Source organism: Mugil cephalus, chromosome 10 (genome assembly GCF_022458985.1).
Source record: "Mugil cephalus isolate CIBA_MC_2020 chromosome 10, CIBA_Mcephalus_1.1, whole genome shotgun sequence".
NCBI classification, from domain to species: Eukaryota; Metazoa; Chordata; class Actinopteri; order Mugiliformes; family Mugilidae; genus Mugil; species Mugil cephalus.
The window spans coordinates 8342072-8358407 of record NC_061779.1 but is presented as its reverse complement, the minus strand read 5'-3'; the positions used below and the strand labels follow the sequence as shown (position 1 = coordinate 8358407).

At 40.2% G+C, this 16336-nt stretch overlaps 1 protein-coding gene across 5 annotated transcripts in view; it reads left to right on the top strand.

The window, feature by feature from the left end:
- Nucleotides 1-16336, top strand: part of LOC125015059 (coiled-coil domain-containing protein 73-like) — a 37095-nt gene that overhangs the window by 7141 nt on the left and 13618 nt on the right. For all 5 annotated transcript variants that reach the window (XM_047596709.1, XM_047596705.1, XM_047596708.1 and 2 more), the window contains 14 exons: nucleotides 49-84; nucleotides 269-343; nucleotides 2661-2699; nucleotides 6381-6516; nucleotides 7475-7554; nucleotides 7748-7870; nucleotides 7953-8012; nucleotides 9458-9562; nucleotides 11046-11156; nucleotides 11248-11388; nucleotides 12489-12693; nucleotides 12791-14229; nucleotides 15126-15222; nucleotides 15335-15447. In XM_047596709.1, coding sequence (XP_047452665.1) covers nucleotides 49-84; nucleotides 269-343; nucleotides 2661-2699; nucleotides 6381-6516; nucleotides 7475-7554; nucleotides 7748-7870; nucleotides 7953-8012; nucleotides 9458-9562; nucleotides 11046-11156; nucleotides 11248-11388; nucleotides 12489-12693; nucleotides 12791-14229; nucleotides 15126-15222; nucleotides 15335-15447 — 2760 coding nt within the window. The remainder of the gene's footprint in view (nucleotides 1-48; nucleotides 85-268; nucleotides 344-2660; nucleotides 2700-6380; nucleotides 6517-7474; nucleotides 7555-7747; nucleotides 7871-7952; nucleotides 8013-9457; nucleotides 9563-11045; nucleotides 11157-11247; nucleotides 11389-12488; nucleotides 12694-12790; nucleotides 14230-15125; nucleotides 15223-15334; nucleotides 15448-16336) is intronic.

Sequence of the window (16336 nt, the reverse complement as noted above, 5' to 3'; positions counted from 1 at the left end):
ACTTGCAATGCATTAAAAACCTACGAATAATTTATCTTCTTACTCAAGTTTCAGGCCAAATTAAGAAACAGTGAAGAGGAGAAGGTATGAAAAGCTTCCCTGAAAACGTCTGGATGATAAAGCATTTTATTCAATTAATGTTTTTAGTGGAGTAGTAAATTCACTCATCTCAGCTGCACAGTCTTGGCCCTCAAAGTGGATTCTTTGGTGCTGTGCTCAGTATTTATTACCTTTTTTTGACACTCACAGTGATAATATAACATTTCAGGGGAAATACCAGGTCACCGCTGAGTTAAAAGATAAAGAGATTAACAACTTGAAGGAAGAGCTGAAGTCTCTGCAGGTACTGAGATGCACAGAAACCTCTTACTCCTGATTCTCTCTTTAAAATATGCGCAAAGATGTAAGTGAATAAAGGAAAGTCACGGTCAGTGAGAGTCAAGGGCGCAGTCTGGCTAACAGAGCGTCGGTCTTCAGGGTTGACACCACAGTGGTGATAAACAGTCATCAACACGCTCCGCTGCACTTTAACAACCCGGCCGTGTTACAGAGACAATAGAGACTGTTTTTGATATTCTATCTGGGCCGGTGTTTGGCTAAAGACGCTCCCATTTGTGTTCAATCTGGTGACACGGTCTGGTGGGTTTCTTTAATTTAACTTATTTTCTCACGATTCATGGTTATTTTAAATGCAGCGTTCCTTAATTAGCAGCTCAATTTACAAAGTCAAGCAATTAAGAGTTAAATCAATACACAGTAACAATAACACACACAATAACAGCGGTTATTTGAATTATATTGTTAGTATTTCTATGTCTTTAATGTGTTTTTGTGCTGAATGTTGGAAATTACCCTTTAGATTCTTGCTCATATTTGCTTTAGCCACAATTTTATCATCATTTTTATTATTATCAGTTTAAACTTTATTATATTTTAATCACAAATTATTGCTTTAGTCTTTGTAATATGGAGTTTAGTTGCGTTCATTAGGAAAAAATAGCTTCACAATCTACTGTGCGCTACTGGATACATAGGATGAATTAAAATGTCTTTTTGTTTGAGGAAGAGGAAAATAAATATTTAAATTTTTTGACAAAACTCTGACAAAAGGTCTAAAGTACTTATTTTCCTTCTATAAAAAAATCAATTTACAACCCCTTCGAACATAGGTTTTCATCAGGAGGGTCCGCAGATGTACTGCGGGGGGGGGGGGGGGGGGGGTCGCATATATATATTTAACTTTCTACCACAAATTTACATTTCTTTAAATACACATTAACATGAATCTAACATATTTTAGTAAAGGGATAAGGGGTAGCTTAATGCTGAATGCAAAATGATAGTAATAATAATAACAATAATAATGTGTATTTATTAATGGAACTAGGCTGAGTTTGATATAGAACATATGTAGTAGGTGAAGGGGGGTCCCTACTTCATCTCTCCATCAGTTCCATCAGGTCCTTGGCCTGAAAAACGTTGAAAACTCCTTCCTTAGGAAGTTGTCTGGTTTTGTCTGTGGGCATCTACATTTCCAAAATGATAAATCTGAAGGACATGAACATTTTCGCGGGGGAATTACGATGAGAGTTCACAATTCATTAAGCTCCTGGGAAGATAAAATCGTTTGTTATATTTTGTGTTACTCAACACAGAATCTGATAAGAGTTTAGTCTGGCTAAGACAGGCTACAATTAACATTTGATTTAGGGGTAGAAATCTGAAGAAACTTCACATTTCTGTACTATGAAGCCCTGACTCATTTCGACAGAACATAAATAATAGGAAATCAGTTACTTTGTTAAGTTAAGTTGTTTATTTAAGAAAACAAAAAGTGTTTGGTGATCTCAACATGATATTCTGTTTTATTTTACTCAAAATATCTTTGGTATTGTCTGATCTGAACCTGCAACCTCCAACTTATTAATTTCCTACTATTAAACCCTTTAATCAAACACAATCATCAACCCAGTTGCAGCCCAACGTCAAATATAGAAAATATCTGCATTTAAATAGAATTTGATCCATTTTTTAGAGAATTGCAAGTATTTTATGAATGTATTTATCGCCACTGAACATTTTAACCCTTCACGACCAACAGATCACCAGCGATCCATTAGAGCGCGCGTTTTCTTAATTACCGTAACTCACAGTGGTTTTCGCTATTGACAAAATTCAAAGTGTAGCTGAACACTGGGGAGTTGTGCTTTAGTCTGGAAGACCTGGAAGACTCACTTTGTTTTTACCAACAAATTCGTCCAAACAACTCTGTCTTCCTGGAGTTCCCCGGTCTTGCATCGCTCCCCGACCTGCAGCCAGCAGCAGCGGTGCATCATCATTACTGTAATGGCAGCTTTTTATTTTTTATTTTTTTAACAGAAAGTGCAACTTCCCAGTGTTCAGACACGCTTTGAATTCTGACACTCGGTGAGTTACGGTAATTCAGATACCACATCTGTGGGTGGATGTTTAGGTCTCAAAGGGTTAAGGACCTCTTATCAACGCTCCATCAAAGACACAAACTTGTTTCGACTTCTGGACGAGTCTATCTTGTAAATATGTGACATTTTGGAAATAACGTGTGCAAAGATCTTCAGACGCATGTCTCTGAGTTTAAAAACAAAAGCTCGTGCTAATTTTCTTTTCCTGCTGTTACACAGTTGCTGAAGTACAACTTGGAGAAGAGATCGAGCGAGCTGGTGAGGAAGCATTTTCCATTTATACAAACTGTTGACAGACGATCGGTGGGAGTGAGAAAAATTAAAAAGAGGAGGATGAGGGACTGGTGCTAAGGAGGAGGGATGGTTTTAGAGGGAAGAGCTCATCAGGAGTAACGGATAGGGAGTGTTTGACACTTTGAACCCGCCAGCACAGCAGAGAAAATATCTCTATTAAAATATTTTATAACCGGGCCTCGCTCGGTTTAACCTTCCTCGCCCCGGCGGTGGCCCTGGCGGAGCGAGAGGGAGGGCGATGGAGAGTCAGAGGGAGTGAGAATGAGACAGGAGGGAAGGAGTGAGAGGGAGAACGAGGGAAGGGAAGAATCTGCTCAGCTTGATACACACAATCAAACTGTAATGGCAGTTTGAAGAGCGATAAAACGCCCTGAGGCATGAGCCGAGTAGTCGATGCCTCCTTCACCCCGCTGAAAGAGACGGACGCTGGCTGTGCATCACACGTCCCACAAAATGCACATCCATTTCCTCTCCTTTTGTGTCAAGCTACGTGGAAAAGTGCGTCTTCCCGTGAAGAAAATGTCGGTGCAAAGAGTGTGGAGCAGCCAGTTAGTTTAGTCAGGACATAAAGGCTGGAAATAGAGCATATCTAAGCAGTGTATCTCATGTGTATGTTGCAAAAAAAAGGGTAAAACAAAGGCTTCAGTTGAGGATGTCCCCATCACAAACTCACATTAGAGGAAGCTGTTATGATCTCATCATGTTTAGGGGTGGGTATCGTTAAGTTTTATCTGAAACCGGTGCCAAACCAGTATTTTTGAAATGGTGTCCGAAAACGCAGCCCCGTATTTTCTGCAAGCTGAACAGTATATCAATGTAAATAATATAAATACAACTAGAACTAAGGTCACTTTCACACCAGAGGTGTTTGGTCCACTTTAAACGGACCAGATTTTATTTCCTCCGATAGTCCGCTTCGTTTGAGCAGGTGTGAAAGATCAACCGAGCTCCGGTGGGACCAAATAAGTGAACTCTGGCTGGTCTCGGTTCACTTGCAAGTGAACTCTGGTTCTGTGCGTAGGCAGCGTGAATGCTCACCGGAGTGCTGTTAACAACTCACCGCTATATTGAAGCTACAGCACTATTGGCTAATCTCCACTCTAGAAAAGCCTCCACTTGTATTTCGTGAAGCTTTTGTTTGAAAGGCGACAGACACATGTCGGACCCTGTCGTGTTCTGTTGTTATTGTTTAATGCTGCTACTTGCACATTTTAAAAAATAAACCCCTTGTGAGAAAAAGCATTGGTTGTAATGGTAAAGTTACTTATCAGTTATTGGTTGATGTGCATTTGATAAATAAATAAAAAAGCACAGCTAACTTCATATGCTGCTCCATGCTGCTGTCGACTTTATTTTGATTGACTGTCCCCTTTCAACCACGTAACATATTCGTCAAGTTTGATGCGCTTCAAAAATTGCAGTATGAAAGCAGAACCGAACCAAAAAAAAACAAAAAACAAAGCTCCCCAATCGAATTGAGTCCTCTTGGTCAGGGGTGAAAATGACCTAAGAAATAAAATAAAATTCACAACAATAATTATCATAATAAAAACAGTGGTGAGGGTCTTACAGGTTGTCAAAGAGGGTCGTTTCTCGGCTGTTACGTCCCTTGCAATTGTTGCAGGTTGCCGATGCTGAGTCTGTATCTTTTGAGGTGAAGTACAGTCAAACTTTTGATTTCGTCTTACCCCAGATTTCCATCGGAGCTGCGTGCGGCGCATACGTACTTCAGTAGCCCTGAAATCTGCGTTGCTTTTCAGTCTGGTTACTATCATTTACATCAGCGCCATTATGGTTCCCATCCCTAGTCATGTTTGTGTTTTTTCATTTCTGTTCAGCACTTCCTGTTTTATTTTGTCACAGACTCACTTCCTGTCAAGTTTCCCTCCTGTGTGATCACCTGCCCCGCCCTAATGTGTTGCACCTGTGTCTAATTGTCTTTCCTTGCTCTCTCTGCTCTCTTCATATTTGTCTGTTGTCATTTGTTCCATCATTTATATTCAGTTTATCTTCTTGTCCGTTTTTGACTTTGGATCAGATTTTTTTTTTACCTGCTGCCACCTGTGTAACCAAACCTGCTTTCCAATTAAAGGAAAGTTTTTTTCTTTTTGAAACGTTATTGTCTGTGAGTTGTGTGTTCTCTTTCCCCCCTTAATGGTTCACTCCTGAGCCGTCATCAGTCAGTCAGTTCCCGTCTCGAGGACTGTGCAGCTGAGATGAGGAGGTGAAACTTCTTGGGGACAGATGTTGAGATTGTGAAGACTGTGTTGTAAATTGATGGCGGATTATGTCTCGGTGAACCTCCCCTGTTCAGAGAGGGGGTTTCTAATTTGACAACGGGCCATTTGACTTTGCTTTGAATTAATGTCCGTCACGTCATTGTATTTGTCCCATTAACGTAACAAATGGGGAGCACTAATGAAAATATGTTAGGAATCATTCATCCATCCATGTGAAAGTCACAGGTTGTGTGTATAGTTAGTGATGAGTGAGCCGATGGCCCTGAAGTTTATCTGATGGATGAGATCACACCGGGAATTTTTAGAGGTCAGATCTAGACGGGTGGCGTAAACCTTTAATCATCTGTTCGATAGGAAAAGAAAAGCTCCCAATAACCATGTAAACTCTGGATGTGCTGGTTTCTCTCTGGTTGGAAGGAGTTTCCAGGAGGGACAGAAACATGGAGTGTTTGAAAAGATGAACCAGGCTGGAATCCATGTGGACAGAGACGTTGAATCTTCATCAATTCTCACAATTGAGTTTTGTCAATAAAGTTGTGATATTCTTCTTCTTCTCTTATATTTACAGCACGTTCAATGATCCACAGCAGCAGAACAACTTTGCCAATTAAGTTCTATAATGATTGATAATGTTTGTTTTTGGCATGTAAGCACACATGCACTGATCAGCCATAACATTATGACCACCTTCCTAATACTGTGTAGGTCTCTCTTGTGCCTCCAGAACAGTTGTGACTCATCAGAGAATGGACACGGGTCTTCTGAGGGGGTCCTGTGGTCCTGTGGTGTCTGGGAACACGATGTTGTTAGTGCGGGTCCTTTGGGTTGAGGGGAGGGGCCTCCATGGATCATCCCACAGATACTTGATCAGTTTGGAATTGCTCTTCTCCATGTTTCTTTTGTTGTTGTTTGTTTTTTTTTAACTGTTTTTATGTGTGTGTGTGTGTGTCTGTGTCAGGCTGCATCCTGTGAGTCTAGGTGGGTGGTACATGTCCAAGTAACAATCGACACGAACGCCAGGTCCAAACGTTTCCCTTGCCGAACATTGAATTGTCACAAGATGGTCGATGTTATTTACTTACTCCTGTCAGTGGTTTTAATGTTGTGGCTGATCGGTGTATCACATTATTATATATGGTGTCCACGTACAGGCACATTTCAGTCAGGTCAAAGAAAGGTTGTACGTGTAAACATAGCCAGATATTAGAGATCATCACTTTAATTTACAGTTTGAGCTAAATGTGTCCTAATGTTGTGTTTCTGCACTTTACTTCCATGGATACAGATCTGAGGAAGGAAGTAAAACCGTGTCCAGTACCACGGGAGCCTTTTCCTTTGATTTATTCTTCTCTTTGTGATGTTTTTTTATTTCTAATTTGTCTGTTTACCCGCTGTTCGTCCACAGGAACAGAAACTGGCCCTGCAGAGCCGGTCGAAGGACAGTCACCTGAACCAGCTCGGGGAGGTGGAGAAACGATTTAGCGCCCTGTCCAGGCAGTGCACAGTGATCAAGCAGGCCCACGAGAAACTAGAGCAAAATGGTAATAAATGGATGGACACATACACAGAAAACACGTACAGTAAATACATGTCATCCCCAGTTTAATAGCGAAATTACACATCGCTGCAAAAAAAAAAAAAACTATTTGCCTCAAATCACATCACACATGGACTTTATCAGTACATCGCCGCGGAATCTTAAATTAGATTGTACCAGAAGGCGCTCTGGTTTGGTCCCAGTACGGCCCTGAATTCTTTAGGTTGTGAATGTAACAAGGTGCTGGAAACAACTCACAGGGATCTCAGTCCACGCTGACTCGATACACTCGTACGACTGAGCTCATGCAGAATTTTCAACAGCACATTAATCCCCGCAAGAAATCTCCCTTCACTTCATCCTTTTCACTTCGTCCTCACCGTTGTTTTTGGGGTCAGGATCCGGGGAATGAGCGAAGGTAGCAAAGGTCGCTTGTCAGGTTTCTTTAAAAGCTCCTCGAGGAAAAAAAAATTAAAAAAAAATTTGATAAAAGAAAACCGTGGCTGTGAAGATGAAGACGTCTCCCAGCTCAGAAGGTAGGTCAGCTTTTAGTACGTGAGCCAAGAAAATATTTCCACACAGGTTTGATCCATCACATAATTTTTCTCCTATTTAACGTCCTACTCCTGATGACCACTTACCAAACATTTTTTTTTAGCTAATAGTCATGTTTTTATCAGCGCTGCTCATATGAGGTCATTTTATATCATCCATGTGCTCTGAACCTGACCTTTTAAACAACACTTTGTGCTCAGTATCAGTTTTGAATCCAAAAAGATTGAGTTGTTTCTGTTACTTTCAAGGCTAACGTCTGGGTATTTTTCTGGGGGAGATGATGGTTCTGCAGCTTTATCAACAGAGATCACGCATTAATCGATCCGAGTCAGAAGACAGGACCCAAGAGAAACTGTCCGGGGGGATGAGGTGACAGACTCAAGTATCTAACTGTGAAATTCTTCCAGCTGATGAGGCCATGAGAATAAATAAGAAACTGACTTCTGTCAACGAAAAACAAGGAGCAACCATCGTGTCACTGACAAAGGTAAAGCATGTGGACTTAACATTGAGATTATTTGTTTATGTGGTGAGGACAGCACAAATTAGTGAACATTTGGTACAACTATAATAATAATATGCCGGATTTAGCTAGAAGCTAATTTCCATCCATAGTATTACTGAAATCATATTAAACTATAATCAGTTAACTTGAATACCGACGTTCATCTCTCCTTTAGGAGCTGGACGAGGTCAAAAACAAACTCGTAAAGGTCAAGATGGCGTCAGTCAGATATGAGAAGACTCAGAGTCCTCCAGGCAGAGAGATAGAGATACAGCAGCTGCAGCACAGACTGAAGATGGAACGTGACTTTCTGATGTAAAAATCAAATTTAAACTGTTTGTTTGAAACTAGTTATGATGCATTTCTTTTGTCTGTTTTAGGAAACAGAGATGAACAAGAAACTCAGGGAGGAAAATGAGTCTGAAAGAGCAGAAAAGAAAGTAAGGAACCAGGAAACCGTATCACTATGTGTTTCTGTTCAAAGTAATTCCAATGCAAAACAACTTTATTAATCCCTTAAAGCACAGGTCTTCAACAGGGGGTCTGTGGAGGTGGTGCCAGAGGGTGCAACAGATATTTTTTTAGATTTTTTAAATACCATGTGTTCATATGTTCCCACCAGAGTTCAGGCAGGGAATAGAAATTAAAAAAAAATAATAATAATATTTTAACCTGTGTATTATTTGGAATAGCTTAATATTGGATATAGAATAATAATAATTATGTATATTTACAATTTTCACTACTTTAATATAGGACACAGGCTCCCTTCTTAATCTCTCCATCAGTTTGAGGTCTTTGGCCTGAAAAACATTGAGAACCCTGCCTTAAAGGGCAATTCCATTTAATAATACAGGAATAAGAACCCTTCCTCCACTGGGTTCAATCCCTTGAGGGCAAAGTAGACGCAAACTTTGCAAATGTTTGTTTAGATTTATCAGACAAATCGTTTCCAAACTACATCTGACGTTTCTACATGGACTATATTCAGTGATGTCTCAGCTTTCAAGTCACCAAACAAATTTGCAGGAACTAAATATGGTATCATGGAGCCTGGACAGATATTTTTTATTGCTATTCTGGACAAAAATGGCCAGAATTCATTTTCAGGTCTTACTGATTCGTTTTAAAGCTCTTCATGGTTATATCAGTGACCTTTTAGCAGCATAAAGGCCGATGCGTACCTCGGGATCCTCCAGTAGATGTCTACTGACTGTTCCAGAGGCTTTAGAAAACAAAAGTGGACACAGTGTTTGCAGTTGGGGAATGATCTGCCCTCCTTTAAATCTGTTCTTAAAATGTACTTTTATGGGAGAGAAATAAAAGCTGAAAGATAAACGACAACTGTGACGGCATACCAAGTCAAGTCGAGACTTATTGATCCCCCGGGAAGAACAAGCAAAGACGCAAATTAGATTTTAAAAAAATAAAACAAATAGAAAAACCTTCCCCAGTTTTAACTGAGAGTTTAGTTAAGTATTAAGATCATTGATTGTATTTTATTATTGTTTTTATTGTACATAAATGAAGTTAAGAACACTAAGATAGATAAGATAATAAAGATTTTATTGATCACCAAGGAGAAATTTAGGTTTTAAGGTGTCACAAGACAAGTTAGATTAAAATATATCCTATCTATAGAATAGAAATCTATATAAAATATAGACATATTAAAGGTACAAAAGGCCGACACTTTATTGACAATGGGAATGGGAGGGAGGGAATGATGTACGTGTGTTTACAGGTCAAAGACTGAAGGTTGGTCAGATCATTTAATCAAATCCAGCCTTCAGCAACATCGTCAACCTCCTTTTAATGATTAGAAGGTGATTATAAGCTATAGGTTGCATGGCTCCATTGTGGACACCTGTGTGTGTGTGTGTAGGAGATGATGAGATCTCTGCAGAAAACCCAGCAGCTGTTGTTGAGTCAGACACAGACAGTGAGAAGAGGAGAACAGGAGCTTCAGACCCAAAGACAGATGTATCAGGTCAGAGCATTTAAATGTCGTCTGTGTTTGTGTCAAATTAAATTTCTATAACAAAACAAGAAACTTGTATCAAAGTCTGACTTTTAGCTAAATCCTGAGTGGCGGAAAGCACTTATTTCCCATTGAAAATGTAATAGTAACATAAAAAATAGTTGTGTGTATAATAAGCTGCAACACTGGGCAATTAATAATAAGGAAAACAAAGGACCAGACTGTAAAGTTTTCTTGAAAGGCCAATACTGAAAAGTGTTTCATTTAGATTTTGAGCCGAAATTCACACAACAAACAAGAAAATAATAGAAACTTGCACGACTCTTAGTCAGATCATGACCAGTCAGGTGGTAGAAAGCCGCAGTTCTATTATCAAATACGAGTCTCTTGTGTTAGCTGTTAGCTGCAACTAATAATAAAGACAAATAGGAATCACATGGTAGAATTTAGTTTTTCTTGAAAGGCTGATGCATTCAAATATTTAATTTGTATTTGGGCTGAAATTCACATAAACAAGAAAACGTATATAAACTTTTATTATTGTCTGATTTTTAGCTAAATCATGATGTTGCAAAGCTCTTTGGTTTTAAATTTGATGCAAAGTATGAGTCTAAAAATTAGTTGTGTACGAAGGAAATACATTTATACATACATTTATTTGCTTGTTTCTGCAAACAAGAAAATAATAGATATAGAAAGTTGTGTGACTCTTAATGAAAGAATAAATGTACGAAAGACGTAGGAAGCCATAGATTTTATTCTTTGTTAGAATAGAATAGAATTGTAAATTATAATTATGAGCCTTTTGTGTGCGATTGGCTGCAACTATGGCAACTAATAAAAAGGCAAAATAGGGAAGTAGTTCATCTTATGGAAACAGAAAACTTCCTGGTTTTATAGTCAAACTTTCAAGTGTCATATTAAACAGAAACTGCAAGAATGTAATTATTTTCGAGGTCATGTTGAATTTAATTTTATCATTTGATGCAGTATATCCAGCCCTGTTTAAAAAAATGTTATTTCAAAAAATGGAAATAAAGCTTTTTCTTTAAAATAAATGCCAACAATGCCGTGGTCCTCCTGTTTGTCCCACACTAATCAGAAATGTTTCAGGGTCTATTCAAATGGTTATGGAGTAAATTTATACGAAGGCAGAAATAAATGACGACCATCGTTGCCTCTAAATTTGACGTATGCGGTTGTTCATCCCAGCGTGTAAATCTGCGAACACAGACCTCTCCACAACTGAATGATAGTGTGTTCATTCTCCGTTTACAGCTTTGCAGTTTATTGTTCTCCTCTCTCATTTTAATTCACCTCTTCATTAATTTATTAAAATCATTATTAAAATGACACAAGCCGGCTGATTTGTATTAGCAAGAAGTCCTCTCTCTGTCTCCCCGCACTGCTTAGGACCCTCTGTTCATGTTAAATAAAAACATAAAAGTTTAGTATTGCATTAAAATCGTACGGGTGATTAATTTTACTGCAGGCCCTTAAGCAGGAACATGAGGTGATGCGAGAGAAAAGCAAGGCGACGGAAGATGAGGTGGCCCAGCTGAAGGAGAGCTTCGCTGTTTCACAAACCAGCTGGGACAAAGAGGTACAAAAAGAAAAGATGTGACTTGTCGATAACGAATGTGGCGGGGGAAGCGTGTTTGAATCTGAAATCACGTGTTTGTCTTGATGAACAGAGGATGACGTTTCGGGATCGGGTCAAGAGTGAACAGGAAGAACGTGAAGCAGTGAAAGAGGCTTTTGATGACCTTCATCAGAAACACTCTGAGCTTTCCCTGCAGGCCAAATCACAGGCACAGCACATAAATGAACTGGAGGTATGCAAACATGGACAAACACAAAAAGCTCACTGAAGAGTGTGTTGGGTCTCGGGCCATTGCTATCTTGCCAGTCTCTCACTCCACATAACTCCTGGCTAATCCAAAAAATGTCAAAGAATTGGAGCGTGAGTGGAGGCTACACAATTCTGAATAACTTTAAGCCTTGATAACATTTAAACCGGTGATCTGCATAAAAAGATCCTCTTCGAGGTGTCACAAATGGAGTACTACACTACTGCTACAGACACCAAAACATTTTTTGTATCAGGTTGTAAACATGTTTATTTCTGCTGTAAAGTTGGACAATTTAGCATGGAGGCTAATGGAGATTGACTCACTTTTAGAGGCTGCCTCCAGAGGACATTAGAGAAACTGCAGTTTTGGGTGCTACAGGATTATGTTAAGAAAAATAATATAAATTCATGCGTACAAAGATTCTTATACTGTTCAAGGTTTTCATCTGCTTGAAGTACGAGACAGACTTCTCTTTTACCAACTTTTTGATGGTCTGAATAAAATAAAACTTGTAAGCAGATGCGGGATAAATTAAGTAAGGTAACTGGTTCTGATCTAGCCAGACAGAAATTTGTCTGTCTGGAAATATGTCAGTTCAGTGACATCTCTACTTTGTGCTCTAATATCTGTCCAAACTTATATGAATTATAGCACATCCTTCGTGATTCTAAAAAAAATAAAAAGTTGGGAAAAAGTAAAAACTCGTCCCTAAATTACAGAGATGTCGTTTCACACTGGATTAGTATTATCAGAGGACCTTTGTGTTAATTATGATAGGTCATTTGCGGTGTAATTTTTACTTTACAAATCACAGACATGGACGATTGGCACGGGATTAACATCACAGACGTCCTCTGTTATTATTAGAACATTTCTGCCTGTCTGTCAGAACATATGCTATGCTGAAGTTTTGGGTTTATGGATATATAGAAATACCTTTTTTGTTATATGTAAATACTTCTAAGGTGGCACTGTATGTGGAGGGAAACAGCCGTGACCCAAAATAAAATCATGGTTTGGTGGTGAGGTTAAAAAGAGCTGGTACATCCTTAGCAGCTGACTTTTCATTTTTGTCTTCACAGATGAGAGTCAACCATCACAGTGTCCCTACCAAGCCTTTCGATGAAAACAGATGCGAGGAGACTCTTAATGACCCCATTTCCATCCCATCTGTGCTGCAGGACCCTGACAGTCTGCAGCACTCTGTCTCCTCCGAGACCAAAAACCTGGAAGGTCTGGATGGAACAGACGCTGAGACTGAGCTAGTTGCTACTGGAGCAATTGGAGGTCAGCCAGATTAATGTAAACATAGAGCTGATGAAGATATTCTGAGAATTAGGAAACATATTTTCTTTCTTCATATGTACACTGTGGTATTTTTCAGAGCAAGAAGTCCTAGATCATCATGAACTGGTCTTAAATCATTCAGATATGTTGATCTCCCTGGTTATAACCAATGACAACAACAACAACCACCATCCTATCAGCCTTTCTGGACCAACCGCAGACATATTTGACAAAAACTCTGATGGAGATGTAACTAATCCTATTTCCTCTGTGTCCGATGATGGTGTCCAGATACGAAGAGTTAGCTCTAAGAGTGTCTCAATAACTTCATCAGGTCCTAATAGCAACCCCCCGGATGGATGTGTAGATTTCAAGACCAGCGAAGGGAACAGAGGAATGAATGAAGCAGAGCAGAGACTGGAGGATGACGGCAGAAGACAAGAAAACGGACAAGAGGAGATGAGCAGAGATGAGGTTCAAGGAGAAGGTGTGAAAGAGAAACGAAGTGTTGGAGAAGAAAGAGAATCAGATAGAAGAAACAGGCGAGAGGAAAGTGAGGGATCAGCCAAGGTTGTAGAGGAAACAAGTAATCCAGAAACAGAAGATAGAGCAGACGGGCAAGACTCGGATGGAGGAGAGACAAAAACACAGATACCGACCCAGACGGAAAAGAGCAACGCCCTACAGGTCGTTGACTTTATGCACACAGAGATACCTTTGAGTGTTTGTGAACCCAAACCCTCTTCACAAAGTCTGTCTCAGACACAGCAGGACGCTGGATTTGAAAAAGAAGACTCCGGGCCAAGCTCTGCCGCTCAAGAGGGCCAACATCTCTACCATGATGAGGTCCAAACCTTTTATGGAGATGCAGAGGCAGTCGGACACCAGTCGAGTCCAGTTTGTGAGGTATTTGAGAAGCAAGCCGACAAGAGAGAACCTCCTGAACTCCGGATTCAGTCGAGTCCATGCGCCTCGCAGATAAATACTGCACCATTATCTTATCAGTGCGGTGGTGTCGTTGGTGTTCAAGAATGGGAGAAGACAAGTCAAACTGAAACTCGTAATCCTTCCGCAAACGTTAAGGAAACAAGTGAAATGTGTGAAGAACATGCGAGTGGAGACGAGATCGAATCGAAACGACCTCAGAGTCAGAAAACCTCAGAGCAGGAGAGCGGGGAGCTGGCGATAACTGATGGAGCTCAGTCAGACGATGCCTGTAAGTCTGGGTCGACTCATATCGGGACATCTTGTTTGAAAGATGTTTGTGTTGACACCACAGAGGGAAGCGTTGACCTTGAATCTGAGGTGGAAACTCGTCAGGATCACGTGAAAGCTGACGAAACGGAAGACACAACAACAGCTAGAAGTCATCCAAGTCATGAGAGAGATGAATCATCAGAGACCAGCAGCTCAAAATGCCTCAGTCCTGCTGGGTCCTCTCTGGCCTGCAAAAAGCCTTACAGGTCGTTGTTTGGGTGGGGCACCGCTCAGAGGCAAACTTTGAGCTCCAGAGCTAAGCCAGACGTCTCCTTCCAGGTATTACGATTAAAAAATAAGGCATTAGCCTTAAGGCTGGGCTCAGACTACAGGAGTTTTTGGCTGATTTATCCCCAGATTCTCCATCCCCAACAATCGATGGACAAAATCCATTCGGCCCTGATTATCTGGTAATGTCAGGTGTTTAGTACTTAAAATCTGGATAATCACATCAGTACTTTCTGAATAACCAATGAAATAAGTCTACAAGGATGCGGAGCAGAGAAACACTCTACCCCTCTAGGCTCACGCTAGCATGGTGCTTTTTAAATTATTTCGTCAAGTTCTTCTTGAAAACTGATTTGCATCAAATTGTTGCACCAAAATCTCATGTTTAGTTTGCATCCGTTTTCCTGTGAGATTACTTGAGGTGGTGCATTCAATGATCCCAGACCTGCCATGGTAATCTAAAAGATGACTGACTTTATAAATCTTCTGGTAGTTTAAGATTAGCTACAAGAACTGTCACAAGAAGTGTGTGATGCAACCTGATCTCAAAAATCAAGAGGAATTTTCCAGCTCTTGTAGTCTGAGCTCAGCTTTATTGATCTTAAATGAAAATCACCATTGTTACAATAAAGAGCGTGCAGATAGTTTAAAAAAATAGAAACTCTTTAAAGTCATTAGAATTACGTTTTAGTAGTTTGGAAAAGGTCAGGTCCTTTAAAAGGAATCTTTATAAAATACTTGATAGGTGATTGGATGAACCATCTGTATGTCATGCTTTAGCTTCAACCAATCAGATCAAAGGACCATATCATGTAAAAAGAGGAAATGCAACAATCATAGTCTTACATTACATTACACACAGTTGGTGAGTAAAACCTGATCATAACCTAAAGAATTAACATCCATTTCGATCCATTTCAACTCATTCATTCGGTTTCTCTTTTCAGGCGTCGCCCTTTATGTTTGAACAAACTACCCCTGGGTCTGGTGGAGTCCTTGGAAATCCTCCCAGCACCAAGTTCCCCAAGAGCAATCGCAACAAAGGTGACGGTTGTGGGAACGTTGTGAAATTCACTGTCCATCTGTGTTTGTTTTTTTTTAACCATCACTAATAATCCTTCTTGCCGGGCCGTTCTCGCCACCTCATTCCTCTCAGTCCCCCTGGTGGTGATCAGGGCGTCGGATCTGTTGAACGCCTCAGGGGTCTCTGGGACTTCCTCGAAGAGATGCCAGCAAGGAGAACGTGAAGCTGAGGGAGCAGCAGACACGGTCAGGCAGTTAGAGAGTGGTTTGATTAAGTCGGTGGGATGCACACGTAATATTTAAACGCGATGCTTTTTACTGTACATGTCCCAAAGTGTAATGTGGCAGATGTTTACATGTTTTATTAATGATTCCTCACTACATGGTCTCAGATTACCACATTGTGGAAAGTTGAATTTCAGCTGCTGAAGCTCGGGTCCAGGGATATTTCATCACAGGGAAACCATACCGTTGCTCTCACGTTACAGCTTGATGCTGAACAGCAGGAAATGGTCACAGTGTCGTGTTCGCATAGAAACGTGCCTCAGAGGACGCTGGGATCAACTTTATAAAGCATTTTCTTTATCAAACGAATTGGTTCGAGGTCAGTCCAAGGATTCAGAGCTTTATTATTTTCTAAAAATTTGTCTTTAGTGGAACCTAGAGGGAAATATGTGCTCTGGTCTAATGAATGTATCTGTTTTATAAACCTGGCAAGTCCCAATAAGACATTTAAAAGAATAAAAACCAAGCAGGACAACATGTTTAGCAGAATCTAAGGACAAACCGAGACTGTGTGTCTGTTTGATTAATGTTGACTCAGGTGTTGAGTGAAAGGACGTAGCTCGTAGACAGACAGACAGAGAACGAATGACCTGTGGAGAAAAATCCACCTAATGACGCTTGGGTCGTCTCCTCTCTCACCTACTCAGTCTTTATCCATCTCCTCGCTCTTTCTCTTCCTCTCTCACTTCATCATTTGTCTCTCACCCACTTGCCGTTTCTCTATTTTTTTTTCGTTCATTCATTCCCTCATTTTTTTTTAATTTTTTTTTTTTGTCGCCATATACTGTCGCTCTGTGTTTTATACGATCCAGGTGCTGGTAGTTGAGGGAGAGAGAGTGAAACATGAGAG